This window comes from Coccinella septempunctata, chromosome 3 (genome assembly GCF_907165205.1).
Source record: "Coccinella septempunctata chromosome 3, icCocSept1.1, whole genome shotgun sequence".
Classification (NCBI taxonomy): Eukaryota; Metazoa; Arthropoda; class Insecta; order Coleoptera; family Coccinellidae; genus Coccinella; species Coccinella septempunctata.
Genome location: NC_058191.1, coordinates 24,025,538 through 24,052,427, shown reverse-complemented (window position 1 = coordinate 24,052,427; position 26,890 = coordinate 24,025,538). Strand labels below are relative to the sequence as shown.

Sequence of the window (26,890 nt, the reverse complement as noted above, 5' to 3'; positions counted from 1 at the left end):
ATCCGTATAGAGCAATGATTTAAGATAACCCCTGATAAATATGCGGTGTAAAATAATTTCAAATTTTCTCATTTGTCGAACTCATCAGACTGATTCAGTCCATGTTATGTTTCGATTTTAAAATGAGTATTTTAGGAATTTTTAGTGGTTTCTCCACATCCCTTCTGGTATGGCTCGTTCTACTCTCTTTCATCGCCGTTTTGTATACGGTGTTGATGAAACCGCACACTTACTGGACAAGAAAAGGTGTGAAAACTACCAAAATTTTACCCATCATTGGTGATGCCATTTTTGGACTCTGCTTCAGCAAGAAGCCATACCCGAAATTAATTCAAGAAATCTATAACGATGCCGGAGATTCGAGGTAAGAAATTTTGTTAAATTTTTGTTAACGTCCAGTTGCAGGAATGTCCATTAAAATTTGATACTTCATTAAAATCTTAATCCTCCATTTTCCCCTTCAAAAATGACAGTTTTAAATTTTGATGAGACATCAAATCTTAATGGACGTTCCTGCAACTGGACGTAAGTCTACTAAAAATTTTTTCATTTTTTTTTTTATTCAAAATGGTGAACTATTCCTGCCGAACACAGTTACAGTTGAAAATTCCTTGAAGCAAATTTTGCGTCCTTAACTACACTGCGCAAAAAAATTAACGCACATTCTGAAAATCTCAATTTTAATGAAAGTTAACTCTACATTGACTTTATAACTTATTTTCTATGTTCTCTCGGGAAGGTTTTGAACGAAACAAGACACATTAAATGGAAGAAAAATTCAGGATTTCACCGAATCTTATGTGAAAGAAGAGAAATGAACAATTTTCAAAATACTGAAATGCTGATAAGTGGTTTAATACTTGGTATTTCCACCCCTGCGTTGATTACAGCTCGGCAACGACGGTTCATACTCAAAATGAGTGATCTTAAAATGTTCTGATCTAATCCTTCCCAGATTTCTCCGAGTTGGATTTCTAAGTCATTAGAGTAGCTGGATGATTTTCTGAACTTCTCAGCCTTCTATTGAGGTTGTCCCAAACCTGCTCAATCGGATTGAGATATGGACTTCTTGCTGGCCATTCCATTCGAGAGACTTCAACCTCTTCAAGGTACTCCTGAACGATGCGCGCACGATGGGGTCTGGCATTATCGTCCATAAAAATGAAATTTTCACCAATGTATGGGGCAAATGGCACTACATGCTCTTCAAGAATGTTCCTTATATACTTATCAGCATTCATAGCTCCATTATCAACGACCACTAGGTCTGTGCGAGCAGTCAAAGATATTCCACCCCATACCATAATCGATCCTCTTTCGAAACCAGTAGTAATCAGGAAATTCTCTGAGGCGATTTCTTATTGTCTGAGTGCTAATTTGCACCTCATGAGTTTGCTCAAGCTGAATTTGAAGGAGGCGAGCGGTTGCAAACCGTTGTCTCAACGAAGAAACTCTCAAGTAACGTTCTTGAATGGCAGTTGTTACCCGTGGTCTACTTTGTCCTGGTCTTCGGACATTCATACCGGTATCCTTGAATCGCTGCAACATTCTGGACACACTTGTATGGGAAACTCCAAACCTTTCTGCAATTCTTGTGTATGTCCACCCTTCTTCTCCCAAAAATACCGCTTGGGCACATTCCTCTTGGGTCAAATTGCGTGTTTCGCGTTGCATAGCGATCGAGTGTAGAAAATCAAACGAAAGAATCTATTGATCACTAGAATTGATCGAGACCAACTGATTTTAGAATGGAGCCAATACATTCAAAATCTGATAATATCATCAGGAATACTTATTCCTGCTGGGAAGAAACATCTGTGTTGAAGAAAACCGTTGAAAGTGGATAACATATGCATGCATAATTCTGATAAAGATAATTATCATTGAGAACACCTTCAGTTGTAGAATAAATTTGAGATTTCCATAATGTGCCTTAATTTTATTGCGCAGTGTATTTGCAATCCCTTATAATTGTTTAGAAATTCAATCGCTGCTAATTTCTCTTCGAGTAAGCTCATATAAATGACCTCAAACTGAATGAGGATTGGAAGTTTTAATGTTCCATAAGGATATACAGGGTGTTTCATGTGCCGTTGTCCATAGCCTAATGGTGAATGCAGGTCTTCCAGGCCTGTCAGAAAACTTGCTTGTTTTTCGTATCCTAAGGCTATTAGTTTCGGAGATATGGGGTGATTCATGAACATTGGCCTAATTTTGCGATAGCCCTAACTCTGGAGTGCAAGGTTCGATATCGATCAAATTTTATGGGTTTGATCACTTCAGAAAGCTCCAAAATCTATATTTTTTACATCCCTCACAGAAATTTCGTTATTGCCATGAAAAACTACATACTTTAGTATAAGGAATTCAATTTTCACTTTGCATGGCACACGTGTTAGGAGGGAATAGGAACCAAATAGGAACCGGACGAATTAATCTTTTATGTAATTTTTTCGAAATACGGTCCTGTTTTTATTTCTTTGGTGATATTATTTATTGTCCTCTGTCGGGATTTCTGATGTTTTCAAATTTTGTTCAACTCTTTTTCATTTTAAATCCCCAGTTTCCACTGAGTCTGCGTGAAAAAGTGATTAAAGGTATGCATAAGAATTCTTTTGGAATTATATTCTGAATTTAGATTCAAATAGAGTAAACTATTTTGGAAAATGTAATACGTGAGTACATTTTGACTCATACTCCGCCATACTATGGCTTTTTTCAAACATTGAATATTTGTGTTAATCGAACTGAAGAAAAGATCTTCTATGCTTCCAATTATAGCAGTCAAAATCAGTTATTGGGCCTTACATATTTGAAGGAAGGTTAACAGGAGAAATCAATTTAAAATTCAATCAATCAACTCCAACTTCATGGCTAGAGGAATTAAATATCAGAGGAATTCACTTCCAGCATGATGGTAAAGTTCCTCACCGATTTGGAGAAATTACGTTATATCTGAATAACAACACGAAAAGATGGATAGGAAATGGTGGACCTGTGGCATGGTCCTAAAGGTCCCCGGATCTAACTCTCCTGGATTATTTTCTGTGGGGTTATCTGAAAGAGACATTATATGCCACTGAAAGAACTTTACGCGAGAAGAAGTTTAACAAAATCCCGATATTAGAAGTAGGGCAATAAATGATCTGATTTTACGAACTAGGAAATGTGTCTAGATGGAAGAATTCCATTTCGAACATCTCTTATCTCTTATCATAGTACATTTTCATTGTTGTTTTATGAGACATAAACAAGTTAAAGTTTTTCGGTAGAATACATTTTAATACTTAAATGCGTTATGAAGCGAATACACTAACGGATTACATTTTCCAAGAGGGTTTAAGTAAATAATTTGTATCCAAATTCAATAATTAATTTCAAATGAATTCACAGCTCGACTTTGCATATTGAAAATTGAATTCCTTAGAAAAAATTATGTAGTTTTTCATGGCCATAACGAAATTTCTGTAAGGGATGTGAAAAATATGGATTTTGGAGCTTGAATGAAAAATCATGATATTCTGAGTACTGAACTGAAAATATTGATTTATCATGAGCCCTTTGAAAGAGCTTTCTGAAGTGAACAGACCCATAAAATTTGATCGAAATCGGACCTTGCATTCCAGAGTTATTGCTATCGCAAATTTAGCACAATGTTAATGAATCACCCCGTAACTCCGAAACTAATACCATTAGGATATAAAACTAGTAAGTTCTCTGAAAGGCCTGGATGACCTTTATTCATCATTATGCTATGGCCAACGACTCATGAAACACTCTGTGTATCGGTTTCGGTGATTTATGAAAAAGTGCTTGAATTATGAACTCCCTGTCTTCGTTAACATTTTTCAACAGTTGACAAAAAAAGTTCGAAAAATTCAAACCCACATGAAAACTTTTCAGTTTACTTGTCCGGTGAAAAATATCACACGATATATGAGATAACAAAGTCGAATAGAAATTAGAAAAATTGATAAAAATTGAGTGAAGGTCAATTTTTTGTTTGAACTATCTTATCATGTATAGCTTTTTTACAATAGGTCCTTTCGTTTGCATAAAAAGTGTAGCACTTTTCTACACTCGATTTTAGTATTCGTTTGCTGATTGAATTTACTAGAGGAGGTGTAGTTTATCTACATCTCCTTTTGACTACGTGTAGATAAACTACACTTCCTCTTCACTGATGTAAATCATATTGATGAAAAGTGCTACACTTTTTATGCAAACGAAAGGACCTAAAGTGATGGTTCCTTCGAAAATGTCATACATTTCGTTTTTTCAATAGATATCAGTAATATATATGTTACGGGCAATGTAAATAATTGGGCATTGTTTATAATGCCCGGGCAATTTAAAAAGTGCCCAAAAGGATATGACAAAATGATAAATTATGTTGCAAATATTACATTGCCCGGTTATTATGTATAATGCTAAAAATCAGGTGGGCAATTTGAAAATTATATATTATTCATATTTATTATAAAAAATAACAAATTTTTGCATACCTGACTGACAAAGTAACAAACAAAACATAACAAATAAAATTTCACATGCTGACAAACAAACCGGTGGGATGAAATAAGTACAAACAAAACGTGAGTCCAAATAAAACTAAAGTATTAGATATGTACGTACTTTCAAATTTATATTCACGCAAAATGTCAATACGTAGCAATACAGGCCAATAGAGGCTCTATTCATTAGAGCAGCTTCCACTTTGGTGACATTTCGAGTTACATAGCTTTTTTTCTTTACGACACTTGCGCTCGTCGGATTTACAGCTACCTTTACAGCCACATCGAATAGCCTATCTTGAATGACAATCTTGCACATTCTCTTAGTTAAATCTCTATCTGTGGAATATCTTCGCCATTCTTTTCACATAGGTTGTCCCTTTGGTGTCAATTAATCAAAGTGCCCAAAGAAATGATAGCGGTATTTATAATGACCGGGCAATGTGAGAAATTATTGTAAAGTAATTCAAATTTATCAAATTGCCCGATTTTAATGGTCATTATTCATAATAACCAAGCATTATGAATACTGACCTAAATAATTACATTGCCCGTAACATATATATTTATATTTTCAATAGATGTAAGTCGTCCTCGGTTTCTGCCGGAATCCGCGTCATCCGCAAAGCATACCATGCCAATTGGTTTGCCACTCAATCTGTATCCCATCTTCATGGATATTACTTCTTGTATGATTTCATCCATGACAAGATTGAAAAGGAATGGGCTGAGGATGTCTCCTCGCTTAATACCATCTGGTGTTGTTACAACTTCAGTTGTTTGGTTGTCAACTCTATTCTTGTTGTATTGTCTATATTCAGATTGCTGATGACGTTTATTATTGCGTCTGGTATTAGTTTTTGACTGAGTATTTTGTTAACATGCTGAACTTTTATTCTGTCAAAGGCCTTGGTCAAGTCAATGAAACACACGTATGCTGGATAGCTCTACTCGATGGCCTTCTCCTTCACTTGTCTCAAAATGAACAGTGCGTCACTTCTGTTTTTCCTAAATCCTTGTTACTCATCTCTATTCTCTATGGCATCCTGAAGGATATGTCTGATTATGCTGGTGAACATTTTCATGCATGAGTAGAGTAGACTATTTCCTCTGTAATTCTCCGGGTTAGTTTTTTGTCACTTTTGAAGGTCGGTATAGTGACGCTTTTCTTCCATTCTGTTGGTATATGATAGTGTAGCTATTATCTTGTTAAATAGCTCAGTTAGCTGTTACGATATTTCAAAAGTTGGTTATGTATCTCATCAATTCCTGGTGCTTTTCGGGTTTTCAGATTTCTCATCTTCATTTCAACGTTCTCCTGGGCAATCGTCACTTCTTCCATCGTCTCTACCTCCGGTGCATATCTACCCCTGAGCCATATAGTTTTCTAAAATATGTTTCCCACTCATGTAAAGGAACGTTTTTGGTTTGGATGTACTCGTTTACGGACTTTTTTCTTTTTTCTTGAGCATCTTACAGAATTTTCTTGGGGTTCCATAAATATCGTGTTCCATATCGGCGGTGAACCTCTCCGAATGTTCTCTTTTTATTTTCCCGATCTCTAAATTGACCCTATTCCTTGTTTCTCTATACATGGTGTATTTCTCTTTGGTTGAGACACTTTTTTAGCGCAAATAATAATTCTCTTTCTCCTCTGCAAGAACTTTCACTTGATAACTGAGCCAGGGCATGGTGTTATTCCTCGAATTAAGATTGATCACCCTCTTTCCTTCCGCTTCTCCGGCCTCTTCATGTATGCATCTTCTAATAATATTCCAGGTAGCCTCCACGCTCTCCCTATCGTGACTTTTTTCCAAAATCTAAATTTTTCGGAAAACTAGAAGGATTTTCGTTGAAATTTCAACGGCACAAGTTAGCACAAGTCTAGCACAATTTTTCACATATGTTTTCGTTGAGAAAAAGAGCTGGGCTAACTTTTTTTTTCAATTTCGCGATTTCCCGGAAAATCCGACGAACTTTCGAGAAAATATTTACTGCACAAGTCAGCACAAATGTAGCACAAATTTTTCCACTAATTTTTGAGAAGAAAAATCAAAAGTGCTGGGCTAACTTTTTTCTTCATTTTCGATTTTCCGGGAGATAAGAGGGACTTTAGCAAAAATTCGAACGGCACAACACTGCTTATGTTGCATAGCACAACCTGTTTTAGTCGCCAAAACTCATTTTTTCGATGCTGGGCTGGCCCATACTATACATTTTGTGAAATATTTTGATAGCCGTGTGGAATAAAACAAAAATTTCAACGGCACAAATCAGCACAAACCTAGAACAATTCAGCACAAAAATTTTTTTTCGAAAATCGAAAAGTTATGGGGCAACTTCACACACATTGATCTTTGCCTGCATTCATACAGGTTTCTGGACTATAATTGGTCTCTGATTATTTTGCGATGGTTTTCCAAAATGAATATTCCGAGAACTAGGTATAGGTTATGGCATAAATGGTGACTATTCTCTACTTGTTGAAGATTTCCTAGGTATAGTTTATTATCATCATTATTCTGGACTAAATATTTTTAGTTAGCATTCAATGATAATATAGGTACAGGGAAGTGTCATTCAAAAACACTCAACTATCCTCCATCCCTCATAGAAGGTGCATGCAAACTTCTCGGTTTTACCTTGCAAGTGGCTCAATTCAGAATAAAAATTCACCCTTCAAGCGTTTTTTCATAATATAGTAAATACCGAAGATATGCATTTTTTACGTTACTTTTTACTCACTCGGTATATTGATACATATTAAGATCGTCCCTCTGTTCTGCCGAAACTTTTTCATACTCCATCATTACTTATACACAATTATAAATATGATATCAAGAACAAATTAGGCTTACTTCTGCGGGAGTCCGCAGCGCTCTATGATTTTATGTTATAACGGTTTTTTCAATTGGACAACGTGACTCGTGAGTTAAAAAAAAAACTAGTCAATTCACAACTTCAAACCCCCGTATTTAGAGTGCTAGCCATGGGATTCAGTTTGATCCATTGATACTTCGGTAACTAGGTCGAGAACAACAGCATACAAACTTTCAGAAAATTTATTCATAGCGAAGCAGGCTGGTGCAGATAAGATATACTCCTCCACCAAAATTGAGGATGTTCAGGAATTTTGAGACTATTTCACAAATTGGCCTTTTTTTTTCACAAATATTTTGAATATCACAAATCTAAATGTTTACTCACTTATTCAACCCGTAATTTTGCCCATTTTTTCATGAGTTTCACAAGTTCAGGGGAAAATTTGTTTCTAGTATTTGTAGTACAAAATTAGTTTACTCAAAAAATTGAGAAAATAAACATCTACCACAGCCTGGCGATGTCTTTGCATACTCTCGATGAGAGTGTTGAAGAAGTCTTGATCAATTATTTCCCTCCAGGGTTCTCGAAATGTATGTGGAGATGGTTGATGAGAATTCAAAGTAGCTGATCCCAATGTCGAAAATCATAAGTGCGATAAAAATATGAAAAATAATAAGTCACCTGGTCTAGACGGTGTTTCAGCGGAGATGCCCTGGATGAAGACATTGTCAATAGTCTCCTTACACTATTTCGCGAGACCTGGGAACAAGGAGATGTACCACAAGACTTCAGAGACGCTTTAGTTATCAACCTCTATAAGAACAAAGGCGATACGTCAAATTGCAACAGTTAGGCCAAGCGCAAATAGAAACGCAGGTTAGTGAGGTGACGCAGTATGACGCAGCTTTTTCCTGCGCTGCACGTACTATCTGACAAGTCACTGTCACGTTTTATTTGATCGGTCTTGTTCTTTTCTATGTTTTACAAAAACTCACGCTGCGTCACCTCACTAACCTGCCTGCGTTTCTATTTGCGCCTGGCCTAACAGGGGCATATCGTTGTTTAGAGTATCCGGTAAAATTCTCTCGAAGATTATGTATAATCGTCTGATTCCACTCTAAAGCCCGTTTGCAACAGCAGAGAATTCTCTGGAGAATTCTCTACAAAATTCTCGCAAGAAAACGGCAGAGATTATTTAGTACGCAACTCAAGTGCGAATTCTGCCGAAAGGCCTGTGAACAACAATAAAGGATTTATACAGCCTATAGCTGTATTCGGGTTCGGCCACAGATTACAGAGTAGGGTTCGGCTTTTGGACGGTCCGAGGATGGTTCTAGAACTGCGCAGAGGATTTTATACTAGGGGCAACAGTTTTGCGCAGTCCTAGAACAATTCTCGGACCGTCCAAAAGCCGAACCCGAAAGTGTCTTTCATCGATTTAAGTAACGCCTTCGACTCGGTGAATCGAAAAGCGCTGTGGAAAATCACGGGACGCCTTGTAGTACCCAAAAAATTCTTGACCTTAGCGGTGTGTAAAAGCCTCCATAACAATAATACCGCTAGAATACAGCATAATGGCCATTTATCAACCAACTCTGGATCTGGAATAAAACAAGGCTACGTGTTAGCGCATTTACTGTTCAATATTTTCGACATAGCTGTGTCGATAATTGCTGACATGAGTATACCTGTAAGAGGTGTTGGAATAAGATTAGGATTTGATGAATGCCTGTTTAACCTGAAGCGCCTCAGAGCAAAAACCCGTACAAAGTTTATCACGGAACTTCAATATGCCGACAATCTGCGCACTTATCGCTAGCAGCTCAGGGTGTTCCGTAAAGACCACGTCAAACGAAAACGGAAAGTAGATCAGAATGTGCTCTACCTGATGTAAAAAAATCGTTCATATGAAAGTCTCACAGTTTTCGAGATATTTGATGTTCTATGAAAATGTTGAATTTTTTAACTTAAAATGCTTTCTCTCTTGCGGAAGCTACAATTAAATACTTTTCGAATCATTTTTTTTTCCGTAAATTTAGTTGAATGATTACTTCAATTCATGCAATGAAAAATACCACAGAATATTATACAGGGATTCTGAAAAAAAAAATTAAAATGCATGTTCTGAAGGAAGTGTTTTTTGTGCTGAATTCTATCTGACATGGTATAAAAAAAAGACACTAGACCTTTTCTGCATATTACGTTGAAAAGTTGCCGATTTTGTGAGGATTCCGAAAAGGTTAAATACAGGTGAAAACCTTCTTCACGAAAAGAGATATTTGAATGTTTATCGGAAATGGAGCATTTCTATGTAAAACTGATTTTTTCACCTTTTCCATAAATACTTTCATTTTGCACTTCCTGCTGAAAATGATCAATCAACAAATCAATAAAATGTTATTAAGATGCTAATTCACTGACTGAGTTTTTTATTAAGAACTCTCGAACATCGATATGATGTGATGCGATTCAATGATTCACCAGACTTAAATCCTCTGGATTTTTTTACTGGGGTTTTTTGAAAAATGAAATTTATTCGAATCCTATAAGAGATGAAGCACAACTTAGGGACCGCATTCGTATTTCAGCAGCCAAAATAGCGGGGAGAAGTTTGAATGGTTTGAAAAGGTCATTTCTCAATAGATGCAGGGCATGTATTAGCGAAGGGGGTGGTCATTTTGAGCATTTGCTCTAATAAGAATCCTGAATATTTATTATTGATATTTTTATTAAAGTTTCTTCACAATAGATTTCTTGATGTTGAAGTTCCTGTGCGTTATTATATTATATTATATCATTGCAATTAATGAATAATTTCATTTTATAAGTAATTTAAGGACTAACTGACATTTTTCAAGAGAATTATTAAATATGTTACAGCAGAATCTGCAAAATGAATGAATTTGTGGAAAAGGTGACAAAATCAGTTTTTCACAGAAATGCTCCATTCTCGATAAACATTCAAATATCTTTTTTCGTGAAGAAGGTTTTCACCTTTATTTTACCTTTTCGGAATCCTCACAAAATGGGCAACTTTTCAACGTAATATGCAGAAAAGGTCTAGTGTCTTTTTTTTTTATACCACGTCAGATAGAATTCAGCACAAAAAAACATTTCATGAATTTTAATTTTTTTTTCAGAATCCCTGTATAATATTTTGTGGTATTTTTTCATTGCATGAATTGAAGTAATCATTCAACAAAATTTACGGAAAAAAACTGATTCGAAAAGTATTTAATTGTAGCTTCCGCAAGAGAGAAAGCATTTTAAGTTAAAAAATTCAACATTTTCATAAAACATCAAATATCTCGAAAACTGTGAGGCTTTCATATGAACGATTTTTTCACATCAGGTAGAGCACATTCTGATCTACTTTCCGTTTTCGTTTGACGTGGTCTTTACGGGACACCCTGTATACGAAGCTCGAAGCTTTAGGCCTCAGACTCAATAATGACAAAACTAAAATCCTGGTAAATCGGCCAGAAAGCCTTCAAACAGTTATCAGCCTGGAGGATGAAACTCTAGAACCGGTCGAGCAATTCAAATACTTCGGAAGCTTCATAAAAACTAGGGCTAACTTGGACACGGAAATACACAACCGTATCAATTTGGCAACATGGGCATTCTGGAAGCTGAAGAACAAAGTGTTTCAAAATCACGACCTCAATCTGAAGACCTATACAAAGACCAAGAAAGCTGTTTACAAAGCAGTGGTTCTCCCAACGCTTCTTTAGCTGGACGCCCTACAGGCGACACCCTAAACAGCTTGAACAAACGCAACAACGTTAACTAAGATAAATAATGCACATGAGATGGTTCCATAAGGTTTTAAATGCAGAAGTCTTGCAGCGCGAGAGTTGTATAACAATTGAGACTCAAGTAACGAGGATCCCACTCAGATCGAGCTGCCACATTCCGAGGATGCACAAGACTCCCCAAAATAGCTCTGTATGACGAAATCACAGAGGGAGCTCGGAAACCAGGAGGCCAGTGTAAGAGGTTTGAGGATATACTGCATCAATCCCTAAAATCAGTTAATGCCAATCATAACTAGGTACAACTAGCGTTAGACAGATCACAGTGGAGGTCTTTGGTCCACAGTTATAATGGAGACTTGAGAAGAATACAGCGGCGGCCAGATCTGGTTGGTGACTATCCATGCCAGGAGTGTAGAAGGATCTGTAGGTCGCGGTTGGTTTTCTTCAGTCACATTAAGGCACACAATCGCAAGTAGCTCTAAGAAATTATAAGTTTGATCGAACCGATAGTTTTGTTTTTGAGTCTTTCTGTAAATTTATTCTCGATAACGGGATACAGCAATGAATGAATGAACCTAAATAGAAACTAATGCCCCTCAAAACAGTTAATGTAACACCTCTGAACGGATGAACTTCCTGAACCGATCTGCGATTTCTGGGAACCAGAGGATGGTCCATACACGAAAGAGGTCTACTATCCGAAAACTGTCCATAGCTCGACCCATCTGTGAAAAATACAGACCTCCATTGACTTTTCCAATTCACATGCTTATTGGCTTATTCCAATCGAAGACGCATATGATTTTAAGTTAGTGGTATCCTCCTCAAAAGTCCTCGAGAATGTTTCGAAGTGTTTCAATCGAAACCAAAAACCCCCAGAAGGGTTCAAAAGCGGCTGTTGCATGATTAGACAAGTAGACTATTGAAAGGTTATCTACAGGTTGAAGCAGTCAGAAACCGATCTTGTGCAGGAGTGTTAGATCTTGGGCGTCCACTTCTCGGTGTTTCATTCACGTTTCAAGTTTCTCGAGATCCATGGATGAGTCAGTAAATTACGCTTTCAATAACCTGAAAGAAATTCGTAATATCTTTCTGATTATGTCCTGATTCGATCATACCAATAGCTCCATTGGCCCATCCACACTAAGTTTACGTCTAGGTGTTATTGCTAATCAAATTTTTCGATGATGAATCAAAATTGATCTAAGAACATTAACAACAATAATTTGGCCGACGATGAAAAAAATATCAAACGAGGAGGTATAAGAGAGTAAACATTATTTGATTTCTCATAAATGAACATTTTTTGGTGGATAAGAATAGGCAACTTTGAAACGTCTACAAAATTTCTGAATTTTCCTAACATTTGTGTAGCAGTATATGGTTGATATGAGGTCTGAATAGTAGAATAGAGTGGAATAAATCTAAGTGAATGGAATAAGTGTCCTGTGACATTTGTTTTTATGTTAGGAAACAAATGTGGAATGACCAATTATCGTGCTATATCAATTATTAATTTTAATATGAGCGAGAAATTCTTGATGATGGAAATGAGTAGGTATTTGCTGGATAATTATTTGAGCTGTTTCCATTGTGTATTCCAACGTTTCTGAAGAGTGTGTGCCCTTTTTTCTGGATATAGATAGATAGATAGATAGATTTTATTTGATCAAAGTACCATACAGGTGTAGATCGTGTCAAACATTTTGAAGTGTCTGAAATTTTTGACATAACATCAAGATCGGAAGGCTAATATAATGCGGCTACTTCTATGAACTGAAGGAATCCTCTTCAATACTGATTTCATTACTATTGACCAACTATTCTTGATGTTCAGAGGAGGCGTGGAGGCGAGCTGATTGGATTCGGAGTTATAAATATAAAGGCTACTTTTTTCAATTTTATTTTCCTCCACCCATTTTCATTCAATATTATGAAAGCTTTTCCCAATCAATACTATGATTGATTATCGCCACAGACATGTTGACAAACTATGATTTTTCATGCATGGTTGACAGAATGTACCAGGGGAGCCAGAAAAAAAAAACAATTAGATATGGGCTGAGGATCTTCGTTTCTTAGAGATTTGAACAGATGTTTTGGTTAGCTATAACTAACTGAGTTACACCAAAAGTTCTGGTAGAATCAATAGACCATTCTTTATCTCTTAAAGAGCCATAGCCCATATTTAATCGTTGTTTTCTTCCTTACCTAGGTACCGTCAATTTACCATCAAACTCTATATAATTGCTTGTTATGAGCATGCTCTATACAAATTCACTTCGGAAGTGATTCTTGGAACGCACGATCTGTCTGGAAGGCTTTCTACTTTTTCTTTCTGACATTTCGACAAACAATGTTAAAGGCCTCATAAATATTCCAAAAATATCCTTAGTAGATAATTGTCATTTTTTGCAGGTACATTGGCTACAGTGAACTTCGAACTCCACTCCTCATGATAAAATCCCCTGAATTAATAAAGAAAATCTTTGTGAAAGATGCAGACAGCTTTCAGGACCGTCGCGTCGTTTTTCCTGAAAACTTCGACAGTCTCATGTCCAAGACTCTCATTTATCTAAGAGGTGAAAAATTTAAAATAATATTTCATGCGACAAAACAATCAGAAATCGAAATTTTCAGGGCAAGAATGGAAAGATGTCAGAAGCATCTGGAATCTTGTACTTACAGCAAGTAAAGTGGAAACAATGTATCCCTTGCTGAACAAAACGGCTGAATCCTTCGTTCGCAGCTTTTGTGATGACAAAGAAGATGAAGTTAAAACTTTGGACATGAAAACAGCCTACAGAAAGTACATTTGCGATCTTTCCGCAAGCACTTACTTTGGAATCGAAAGTGGATCTGAAACTTTCCGACAGAAACTATCTAACTTTGTTACTTTCAATGGAAATTCTATTTGGACACTATTATCATTCTGTATTGCATGTCTTGCTCCGAAGTTATCACCGGTGAGTTGTACAATCAAAACTTGAAGAAATATGGGAGATCGAAACTTGTTTGCTCATCTTTGTGAAGTTTCTTTTACCGTTAATTTCTCTTTATACAACCTCTGTTCCTTATTATGAACCTTGAATATTCCAAATTTACATATATCTGTTCTTCATTAGCGAAATATTGCAAAAAAATGTTTGTTTGAGTGAATAACAATATTGAATATTTCAGTTATTCGGCGTATCATCTATTGTGAACAAAGACGTCCATACTTACTTTTTGAAAACAGTAGGAGAAGGTGTCGAGAGGGAAAATAACAACTTACACAGACCTGATATTATCGGCCTTCTGCATAAACAGAAAAAGGAAGAGGAGTCTGCGGAGTTCGAAGAAAATTTGAAAAGAAGGAAGATTTACTTAAACGAAGATGAAATCGCTTCTCAACTGTGTATGTTTCTATTGTCATCTCTTGATGGATTAGCAGCAACGTTGGGATTTATCACTTATGAGCTTGCTGTGAATCCTGATGTACAGAAGAGATTGCAGAAGGAAATGGATGATATTCGTATTGATGGCGAACTACCAGAGTACCAAACCATTATGGGTCTACCTTATTTAGATATGGTGGTTTCGGGTAAGTATACTCTATAGGACCTCCAAAATTATTTCGAAATATTTCAATGGTGAAGAGGTTCTACGTCAGAAAATTGGATGGAAACATCAAAAAATCCCATCTTCTAAATGCGTTACAGCAATAACGAATCAGATCGGGTCAGTTTGGAATAAAATGTGTCAGTAGCACATTCATACGAAAAAAATTTATAGCTAGGCCGAAATTTTTAAATTGAGAAGTGGAGTTAATGTCTGAAAATTAAATACAATGTGTATTTTTTCAGAATTCAATAATTGTCTGCACGCCGTTAACATATTCATTGTATTTATAGCTAGGTACTACTTTTTATGTCCATGGGATGAACTATTTTGCGAAAAAGTTCCTTCTCTCGTGAAGGGGGAACTGCATTTCATTCTGGTAATCAGGTTAGTTAGTTTTCACTTTTTAACATTGCAGAGTCTGAAAATTTTTTCGTTTCATTTGTTAGTAACATCTACACTAACGAAAAAATTGAATAAAAAAAGATTCAATATGAAGTCAAAATAGAAATTTTGGGTGATGTCACTCGCCCCATCTTCCTTTATTCAAAATAGAGGGGTTGGGGTTGAAGCTATGTGGTTTTGAATTTGATCTCGGATCTTGGAGTTGTCTCGCTGAAATCAAAAATAGAACTACCCGGACGTTTTAACATGATTCGTTTCGGACTACAAAGTCGCTCTTTCGTTTTCTATACAGGGTGAGTCCTTTTGACTCGTACAAATATTTCAACAGTACATTCTTGCGTTCCAAGGAAACACTATTTTCCCTCACCATTTTTCACAAATCGGCTCGGTTTAGAAGATACAGGTTGTTGAAAAACCATGAAAAAAATGTTATTTTCAGTTGTATCTCACAAACGGTTTTATCGAATGAAATGAATTTCGGAATATAGTTTATTTGATGAATATTACCTAAGATATCACCGACGTGTCACAGATTTAGATAGTTATTCTGAAGGTTATTTTGTTTCTTTCTTCAGGGGTGGCACAACTCATTATGAAAACTTAAAATGGCTTTATGTTTTTATCAGGGCCGAATCGGGAAAAATGGTACAGGAAAAAAGAGTTTCTTTTGACCACAAAAATCTGCTGTTAAAATATTTGTACGAGCCAAACACTCACCCTGTACATGGCCCTCTTTGTAGGTTAATATAGAAGTATTCCAAAATTCTTCATCTGGTCACTAGATACGAAAACGGTAAAACGATAAAATGGAAGGAATGTTTTTTGTCCGATATTACTAGAGAAAATCAAAATACACATCTAATGATGTATGATGTTCCCATGAGAAAACCTCATAGTTTCGGAAATAAAGTCAAATCTCTATGAAAGTGAGAGTTTTCAGAATACCCTGTGAATTTCATTTAACACAATTCCTTCTATGACTGAGACAAACTCTTTCAGTTTAGTTTTCAATAATTTTTGAATCTGACGAAATTAACGTGGTTTTGAAAATATCAGATTGAAAGTAGGGTAGGTATTTTTTCTGGCAAAATTCGTTTGTGTATGGCGAGTGAAAAGACCAAGAATTTTAAAAGACCCCGTATATCACAAACCAGATTTTTTCTTCACGAAACGCATCCTTAGGAACGTTGCATAAATTTGAAAATATTTTAGTCAGATAGATAGCACAAATCTTAGTATGCCCAAATTTTTAGAATAATTCAATTTTTCGTAAACGCCAAATAGGCCATCTGTACCATGGACACACTATACAGGGTTAGTCTCTGACTCGTACAAATATTTCAACAGTAAATTCTTGAGGTGAAAACGGACATTTTTTTCCATACCGTTTTGTCCGATTCGATCCTGATAAAAAGATATATCCATTATAAGTTTTTTATTTGTTTCTCATTTGTAAACGTCGGTTTCCAAAAACACAATATTAATCAAGAAAGTTTATTTTATCAAGTCATAAACTTGTAAAACTGACAGTTAACTTGCAAAATTTTTAAAGTTAGTAGTATTATTTTCATTAGAAAATTTTGTTTTATCGTCATATATGTTGAAAATCATGTTATAATTGTTATTTCCAGTAACACAGATTTTTGATGATGAAAGAGTTGATACTGATGATGATGAACCATCTGTTGACTCATAAACTAACTGCTGAACTCGAGGACTGCAGTACAAATGTTCTGCAGAACATTTGTAAATTCCCAAATATTGTTACAATTTTCGCCAGCAACCACTGGTCATCAGGAGCATGTAAAAGAAATTGTTCAACCTCTTCTTTACTTAATAACTTGGCCTTTTTTGGCGTATAACGCTCATTTTTTCGTTTCAGAAACGCTATTACCTTTTGAAATCTGCAAATGACAAATAAACGTCATATTTTTCAATAAATTTTTTAAGGAAAACAAACCTGCGAACAGGGGCATTTTCTTTCATTTCCAAGCAGCTTTTCAGCATAGACCATTTGGCCCATAAAGTATTAGGGCTGAATCTAGCTGATAGTTGATTCAAGTAGACCAACAAAACATCTTCAGTTACCCTAATCACACTATTTTTGTTTTGCCACTTTTTGAAGTCGTCGTATTCTCGCTCGTACCTTGAAGCTGATTTTGCAGGTAATAAACTTGAAGCTACACTGCTGGCTGCCTCAATAATTTCTTTTGGTACATTCATTTTCGCTTTCGCCAAAACAAATGTAAAGAAAAATAAACAGACATGTTCATGGCAACGCTTCCATAGCTTACGACATGTGCGACAAATTATTGAGATTTTTTTGGAATTTATCTTACCTTTTTACAAATGGGAAACAAATAATAGCTATTTATGTATCAAGTACATAAATTAGGTCTTTATGGACGAGTCCAAAAGTTTATGGCAGAGCGAGCAAAGCGAGTGAGGCCAATAACTTGGGCAAGTCCATAAAGCCTAATTATGTACGAGTTGCATACAAAGCTTTATGTTCGACTGCAATGCAGAAATTTTTTTCTGAAATGGCTTATTACTGAAAAACATTAAGTGTGCTTTTGATTTTCTTACCTTAGTAACCGGCGACCTTAGCAACCTTAGAAAACACAGTTGTTTACTTCCTTAATTTTGTGACAAACGTCATAATAATCCAAAAAATGGATAGTGCTGGAGAAGAAAGCGTAGAAAATTTAGCCGTAAGCGCCAAAGAATCTCTCTTACCCACTAAATCTAAAAGTGCTTATGAAAATATGTATACAAGTGAAGTAAAACGAGCAAAATTGTAAAATCGACAGAAGACAGTATTCTGGCTTACTTGAATAGTGAATTGAAAGCTCACAAAAGATCTTCGCTATGGACTACATAGATGAATCGGAAAGTACTAAAATAAGTGTTGCCACCAGAATATTGGGCCAGGAAGTAGTTGATGCAGCATCAAGAGTATTGGAGATCGAAAACTGTGCTTCCACTTCGAGCTCGACTTCCTTAGGCATGCATTTTTATAATAACAAAGAATGTGTTTTTAATATTCACTACCACACTAACGCTTGTAATAGTAATTCATAATTTTGTTTTTAGGTCGAAGTTCAATTCTTCTTTCTATAAATTCCAATAAAGTGTTGTTTGCATCTAGTATATTTACTTGACAGTATGATAGTGACAGTTGAGTCCAATAAAGTGGTGTCCAATAAAGTAGTCAATTATGGACACTAAACGAATTCATAATTAAAGTGTTTATGATGCAGTCGAACATAAAATATAAAACAATACACGCAAGGTAACGGGTTTTACTGGCTCAAGGAGGTAGGTAACTGACTCGCCTGCGGCTCGTCAGTTATATCCTCCATTCGCCAGTAAAAACCCTCTTACCTTGTTAGTAATGTTATATACTATATAATGAGCTGTGTCAACCCTGGAAAAACGCAATCATCTTCAGATCTGTGGATCTTTGAAATATACTTGTATTCAGCGAAAGTACTCAATTTTTCAAATTTCACAGATATCTTTTTATTTTTGAAAATCAAATTACTCGAAAACGGCGCATAATACGAGAAAATAAGAAGAATACTTTCAATGTACAAAACGTCCAAGTATTCATTAGGTGTCCAGCTTAGTTTCAAGAGTTGGGTTCTTTAAACTTTTGGTATTTTAATGTTACGTAATGGTCATAATGAGATAACTGGAAGACGTAGGTGATATCTTGTGTTCGGAAAAGATTCATCAAATAAATGAAAACTATATTTCGAAATTCATTCCATTGAAAAAATGTTAAGGGAACACAGTGTTTCTCTTGACCGCAAAAATCCACTGTTGAAATATTTGTACGAGTTAAAGACTCATCCAGTATAAAATACTTTTTCTGGTTTTATTTGGAAATTTTTTCAGAAACCATGAGAAAATGGCCAGCAGTAACAATGACGGATAGAATATGTACTAAGCCCTATACAATTGAACCTCAATCACCAAAAGAAAGCCCAGTACACCTGGATGTCGGAGACACTGTCGCCGCACCTCTTTACGCTCTCCATCACGATCCAGAATATTTCCCAGAGCCAGATAAGTTTGACCCAGAACGTTTCGCTCCAGAAAATCGCTTCAAAATAAAGCCGTACAGTTACTTGCCATGGGGGATTGGACCGAGGAACTGCAATGCAGGAAAATTATCCCTTTTACAGATGAAGATTTTCTTCTTCAGATTGTTGGAACATTTCGACATTGTTCCTATCGATAAAACACCCATACCCATCAATCTACAAGAGGGCGTCATCAAAGTAGCCTCTGACCGTGATATATTCCTAGGTTTAAGGAAACGAAAGGACATCAATGTATAAAATATTATTGTAAAATCGAACTACATTTTATTTCAATCTCAGGAAATGTTGCGAAAATAGCGAGTGAAATTTTTCAGTATGATTCATTTATTCCCATATTTTCTGTAAATAAGAAAGATAAGGTCTTGAGTAAATCACACCTTTCACGGATGTAACCCATTTGTTTTATTTGGAGTATCTTTTGGCAATGATAAAAGATGGGGTCAAGAAGTTGAAATTCGGGATATTATATCACTTATTCTCTAGTTAATCAACCGATAATTGTTGTAAATATTTATGTTTTACTCCTCTTTATCATTTAACTACATTGCTCAAAAATCAAAGTGAATAGTTTGCGAAAATGTAATAATATATACAGGGAAATAAAAAACGATTCTGTATACAGGCTTTGAGTATTCAACCCCCTCATCTCCATTATCGATGTTCTTATTCACCACCTGATTTTTCTGCAATAAGTTTTTGTAAGGGAGATATTTCTAAAATTCTCTTTTTTGTGATCCTTTATTCAATTCTGAAGAATTTTTTTTCTGGAAAAGATATTATTTCGTTTGAAAAAGCAAGAGTTGCCAGGGACGTTATTCTTCTTACAGAATATTTGGAATGGTGATTACGGCCTTCTCGACAAGAGAGCAATAAAGTTTCAACTTTTATGACACTTTATGGCCCTCCTATTCAAAAAGGTCCGGTAACAATCGAGCAGATTGGAATATCTTGATGCTGCCTTTATTTGTTTGTTCTTGTTAGAGGTGAAGAATAATTCTGTTTTAATTGCTTGATGTCTTATATGGAGTGATTCAAAATTCAAGGTTATATGATTGTTTAGTAATCCGTTGGAATATAGGATTGTTCTCATCCTCTTCGGTGAAACTTTCAACACAAAAATTCTATAGAGAAAGAAAGCTTCAGTAGTTCAGTATACCTTTGAACATCGTGTATTAATTGAATACTCAAAGCTATGAATGAAATTATCTTATGATCCTAAAATCGATATCAAATGGAAATAATTGATGAACAATCTGAAAAAAGATATCATAGTATTTTCGAATTTTGTTAGTAACTAAAAAGTGGAATTTTTGTCACGAAAATAACCTTAATTTGCTTCAGAGTAAGATTTTTTGTCTTGAATTGATTGTACAAAACACAGTGTTGAATATACGGGGTGTTAAACGATTCGATGGGTCCAATAATTTTAGGGGTATATTTCCTGAATAATTTTAGTGCAAAAACATTATATAAAAATAGGTACGCAAAAGCTTAGTTACGGACGATTTCCAAATTTTGAGCGGGTATCAAAAAACATTGAATTTCTTTTCAATGATTCTTCAGTTATGCGACTTCCAGTCAACTTTTTCCTTACCGAAAATATCGAAGAACTAACAACAGAGAATCAATCATTGAATGGTCGAACATAATTCATAATTCGATGAAATTCTTAATGAAGAATTTAGCGTTCATTTTTGAAAACCAACGAATATACAACCGATGGATAATTAATACATAGAATTAAATATGTTTTAAGAGCAGGGGACTTAAATTTCGGAATTTGATGAGAATTACCCAGCTACACCGTTTTGTTTCATCAGAAATCTTTCGCATGTGGCGAATTCAAAATTTTGTTATAGCAGCCGCCACATGATGATAATACGTCCTCTCCTGTGTGCCGATTTTCATGACACAGAAATAAACGCTAATATTATCAGCAAAAAAACGAAAAAAAAAACAAACAACTTTGATCTTTTTCCAGAACAATATTTCATTGGGTCCTACATGATTCCATCGTTATATAGTACCTATACCTTAGACAATGTCTGAATAGTTATTTATTTATATTTTATAAGACTGTTCCTTTCATACATTGAAAGGAACAGTAATACATTGTATGTATTATGTCAGGTTTCTCCTGTTTATTTGAATTTCCCCAATTCATACAAACAGTTTCTAACCTAAGCGAATTTTAGTTAACTTGATGGTGCTTGAAAGTTATGATTGATATGGTTTATAAATATGTAACACAAAATCAGTAACTAGAATTAATCAAACACAGCTGAACCCATCAAAGTTCAGTTGTGTGAATAGAAAGATTCATATATAAAATTCAGAGTAAGTCGATTGAAAATTTAAAAATCTTTGTCGGGAAGCAATCTATTCATTTATATATAAATCAAAAGAATTATCACTATTTGTTTCCTGATACTGGACGATGAACGGAAATTTTTCTTCATTAATTTCTACACGTGTTGAAACCTTCGAAAGAAAAATAATTGGAGAATTATCCGGTAGATTAACTTAAGTAGGTAGTTGTTTTATAATTATTATTAGATTTGAATATTCCGCTTTTACAAAACGTTGTGAACGTCGAGACTACGAGACGAAGCACGAGACTAGAGTAGGGCCTACGAGACGAGACTGCATGTCTAATCGGCGAGACGAGACGAGACTTTAGTTTCGTAAGTCTCTTGGGCATCACTTAGGCTCGGTATAGCCTTACGAATAAGAGTTTTTTTGTCAGATATATCAGTACGTCATTATTTGTAGAATTCTTCAGATTCATGATGTATATGGTGAGTCGATGTGTAATTTATAAGTGATGGTCTGATAGATCATTTCCTTGTAAAAACATGTTAGATTGATTTTCACGGAACTTTGAGGAAAGCAGTTGGTCAAAAAACTACATTCAACTAATGCCAACGTTTCGTAGATATATTTCTACTTCTTCAGGGCTACAAAAGAGAAATTTACAGAGATTAAATATGGCACAAATATATCTGGTATAAAAATTGAATAATAGATTAAAAACAATGGTTCCAAAACAACCACATATAACAATTGGTTACAAAATCGTACAATTAAAACTATATACTAAAATTACATTGTTCGATTTATTTTTTTTTCTTCCTATTTGGATTTGACAGGAACACATATTTAAAATCGAAAAAACCTTACCAAAGTCGAACTTATGTTTTACACACAAAAGATCTTAATATTAGCTTGTTGAGCAAATTGGAATCGAACTTGTAGAGAAGCTTAGGAAAACTCCGTCTAAAATTTTGGGGCAAAATACAAATCATCACAACGACGTATTACATTCAATGAGTGTTCCGAAACTGAAATATTTATTTCGATTTTAACCTGTTCAACACAGGTGGAGTCTAGAATATGTTGTTAAAAAAGTTGAATTCCCAACTCACTGTAATGAATATTTGTTTTTGAAAAGATCCAATATATTATTATATATCAAGCTCAAATTTTGTGATCTGTACATAAGGTTTCTAATTGCTGCTACTTTATATGAAAAATTGCAGTGTGAATTATAATTTAAAATTCGCCCAGAACTAGTCGGTTTTCTATACCAGTTTGTGATCAGAGAGCCATCATTTTTTTTGTGAACTGTGACGTATGTGGATGACATGTTTTTAATAATTCCGACCACACTGATCATTGATTGCTGGGTGTGTTGGACGGATTAACCCAAACCTGCCACCGCGACCAACGGTCTATTGTAGCACACAAGCATGCTCAAAGAGCTAAATCTCTCCCTCTAGTCCCATCCTACCCAAAAAGGAGATGATGTCGGAGGGGGAGTGATTCTTGAGTTCCTCTAGGATCATCTTCGGAGAGCCGAAAACTCCGAGTCTGACCCTGTCTGCCGCCGGGCAGTCACAGAGGATATGCTCAATTGTTTCGTCTTCCTCTAAGCAGAGTCTGCAGAGTGGGTCGTTGACGATTTTGAGTTTTTTGAGGTGGGCTCTGAGTCTGCAGTGTCCAAATTCCGACCAACAAATGTGAAGAACTTTTAACTGTTTTCAACCAATTCCGAGTAAGGTTAAATGAAAAACTTATCAGGAATTTGGACTGTATTTCTTCTCAAATCTTATTCAATTCGCCTACGTTTCGGAGATAATTACTTTTCACGATTTTTTTATCCAAATTTTAATCATTTACTCCTTGCTATACTACCTATGTTTTACCAAAAAGAAATTTAAATTCAAACAGCTCCTTCTGGGTGTTGCAGTTTCTTTGTCTGTAAGTAGGTACCTATAAGTGTAAGTTAATGATCTGATCTATAAACATTTGCGATTTTTGAAATCCAATTGATAAAACTTAATTTATATTTTCTGAATTTCTTATCTCAATTTCAAACTCCACAATCTGGATAACATATAAGAAATTTGTAATTGTAGGGCACCTGGCTACTCCCAACAATTTTCGAAATGAAAGACGTAGTACCTACTATTCACAGTTATTTCTCTTAATTTCTTTCAAACTGGGGTTGTATTTGGATTGGGGTGTAAGGGGGAAGGATGCGTTTTATAGCCTCTCCTCTCAAATGCCAACCTCACCTACTCGCGGTGCACCCTGTTCTTACGAACGAGGCTCTGGAGACCGAACATGAGCGGTATAACTCTGTTTCCCACAATTACCTAACCTAAACATTGACTTGAGCAGGAAATGGCTCTCTGCGTTGCTCAAGTTACGTCTCAGACCTTGTCGTCTCAGGATACCTGTGCCACAAGATAATCTAGTCGTAGCCGCAACCAAAGTTGCACTGACAGCGTTACCAGTGCAGCTTTTAAACACCTTCTAACGCAGCTCCTACAAAAAGATGGATCAGTCGAGCAGGACAAAATTTGTATCCGGAGGTAAAATATCCTCCCATTCGGATCTCCGGGGGAGGGTGCCTGAGCGAGTGAATCATCGAACAAACACCAATGAAAAGCACATAGCTAGACAACCCCAAGGCCGAGCGACCAGAGAGGCGTACTGCGAGACACGCTTTTCGGACGAAGGTAGCTTGGTAGAACAAGCGTATACTTTTTTCTGGAAAGGCTTGCGGAAGGCGAAATCAGACAACATGGCGTAGGCTTTGCCATTAGAAACGACCTGGCCGCCAAACTTACCGAAAATCCAGTTGGTATCACAGAACGTTTAATGACCCTACGCTTCCCTGCAGCGAATAACCCATTTGTGAACATCATTGCAGTATACGCACCCACTTTGAACTCCTCTGACAACTTAAAGGATACCTTCTACGGAACACTCGTAGCTACATAAAGTAAAATCCCAAAACGGGAACGACTTATTCTCCTTGGAGATTTCAACGTCAGAGTGGGCAGATGTCAAGACTCAGAACTATGGCCGGAAATAATAGGGAAACACGGCACAGACAGCATTAATTCGAACGGAGAACGTCTGCTGGCTCTTTGTGCAGAACACAATCTGTGTATAACGAACACCTATTTTATTACGAGACCCACTTCAAGGGGGACCTGGCGCCACCCGCGCTCAGGGCATTGGCATACCCTCGACTTTGTGATCGTGTGAAGAAATCTGAAAGAGGTGTTGGTCACTAAACCCAGAGCAGATCTGGAGTGTTGGACTGATCATAAGCTGGTAATCTCGAGAATGAAAATCTCAATGCTCCCAAAATACCAACGCAAGCCAAAGTATCTAAGAGAGCGCCTTCAAATCTCCAAACTACAAAACCCTTCTACAAAGGAAAGATTCACAGCTGCTGTCAAACGTAGCCTAACACCACCGGATTATAACGACGACATTGAGAGTCATTGGCTCCGTTTCAAGTCATCTCTCACAAATACAGCGAAAGAAATACTGGGCACAGAACGCTCCCGAAAATCCCCAGACTGGTTTGCCGACAGCGAAACTCATATCGCACCCCTTTTGGATGCAAAACACACAGCGATGAAAACCGCAATTAAAAAGCCAGGCGATGTTGCAGCCCAAAAAAGTTTTATATTATAAACATAAAACGCGAGGTCCGTCAAGAAATAAGAAAAATCAAAGATAGCTGGTGGAAAGAGAAAGCTAGGGAAATACAAGCTTACGCCGATAACAATGACTGAAGGCGTTTTGCTATTAAAACTGTTTACGGTCCAAGCAGGAAATCTAGCTTTCCTATAAGAGATGCTCATGGAGCTATTCTAACTGATGATAGAAAAATTCTCGAAAGATGGAAGGAGCATTACTGACAGGTCTTGAATCAAAATATCGACTCGGATTTATCTATTTCAGACCTGCTCCCCGTGTATAGTCCAATGACATCGCTTGATGACGAAATCTCAATGTCGGAAATCATAAGTGCGATTAAAAATATGAAAAATGATAAGTCACAAGGTCTAGACGGCATTCCAGCGGAGATCCAAAGCCTTGGATGAAGACATTGTCAATAGTCTCCTAACACTATTCCGCAAGATCTGGGAATAGGGAGATGTGCCACAAGACTTCAGAGACGCTTTAGTTATCAACCTCTATAAGAACAAAGGCGATACGTCGAATTGCAACAACTACAGGGGCATATCGTTGCCTAATGTGGCCGGTAAAATTCTCTCGAAGATTATGGCTAATCGTCTGGTTCCACTCTTAGAAAAACTATTACCTGAATCTCAGTGCGGCCGTATCAATTCGGCATCATGGGCATTCTGGAAGCTAAAGGAAAGAGTGTTTCAAAATCACGACCTCAATCTGAAGACCAAGACAGCTGTTTACAAAGCAGTGGTCCTCCCAACGCTTCTTTACGGAAGCGAAAGCTGGACGCCCTACAGGCGACATATTAAACAGCTTGAACAAACGCAACAACGTCATCTAAGACAGATAATGCACATCAGATGGTTCCACAAAGTTTTGAATGCAGAAGTCTTGCAACGCGCGAGTTGTACAACAATTGAGACTCAAGTAACGAGGGCCTGACTCAGATGGAACGGCCACATTCTGAGGATGCAAGACACAAGACTCCCCAAAATAGCTCTATATGGTGAATTCACTGAGGGAACCCGGAAACCAGGAGGCCAGTATAAGCGGTTTAAGGATACACTACATCAATCCCTAAAATTAGTTAATGCCAATCATAACTGGGAACAACTAGCGTAAGACGGGTCACAGTGGAGGTCTATGGTACACAGTTATAATGGAGAATCGAGAAGGATACACCGGCGGCCGGATCTGGTTGGTGACTATCCATGGCCTTAGTGTGGAAGGATCTGCAGGTCACGGTTGGGTCTCTTTAGTCACAGGAGGGCACATAGTCGCAACTAGCTCTACGAAATTAGAAGTCTTGTTCGCAATTTTTTTTCTCTTCTTTTTGTAGATTTATTCCCGGTAACGGGATACAGCAATGAATGAATGAGTATTTCTTCATGCCCTGAATCTTCGTACCTCCAATAATAAGGGATAAATAGTAAGGTAATTCTGTAATTGACTCCTTCAATCATATGTAACAGTCCGAAACAAGCTGAACAATCCTCCTGAAGAGGTGTATTGGTGTATCATTTCGATACTAGTCATCAATTGAAGAAAATTCCGCGAGACATATCGATAGAATTTTGGCCTATCGCAATTATTAATGGTTAAGTCATAGCATTGGTCAGCAAATGATTCAAAAGCAATTTATAAAAGGAATGATTTCATTGTTCAATTATTTTGTTATTAT

General features: G+C 36.4%; 1 protein-coding gene and 1 long non-coding RNA gene across 2 annotated transcripts; one reads left to right on the top strand and one right to left on the bottom strand.

Annotated features, from left to right (window-relative positions):
* Positions 1-65: 65 nt before the first annotated feature.
* On the top strand, positions 66-19,601 carry LOC123309823 (cytochrome P450 9e2-like). The gene is made up of 5 exons (XM_044893100.1): positions 66-364; positions 13,514-13,677; positions 13,736-14,061; positions 14,276-14,678; positions 19,001-19,601. Exons 1-5 carry the CDS (start codon positions 102-104, stop codon positions 19,444-19,446), a joined length of 1,602 nt encoding a protein of 533 aa, XP_044749035.1. The 5' UTR covers positions 66-101; the 3' UTR covers positions 19,447-19,601.
* A 2,531-nt stretch (positions 19,602-22,132) lies between these two features.
* Positions 22,133-22,690, bottom strand: LOC123310181. Its single transcript, XR_006537341.1, has 2 exons — positions 22,390-22,690; positions 22,133-22,166 (listed from the first exon to the last, which is right to left on the bottom strand). It is a non-coding gene; the product is annotated as an uncharacterized LOC123310181 (long non-coding RNA).
* Between the last annotated feature and the right edge of the window lie 4,200 nt (positions 22,691-26,890).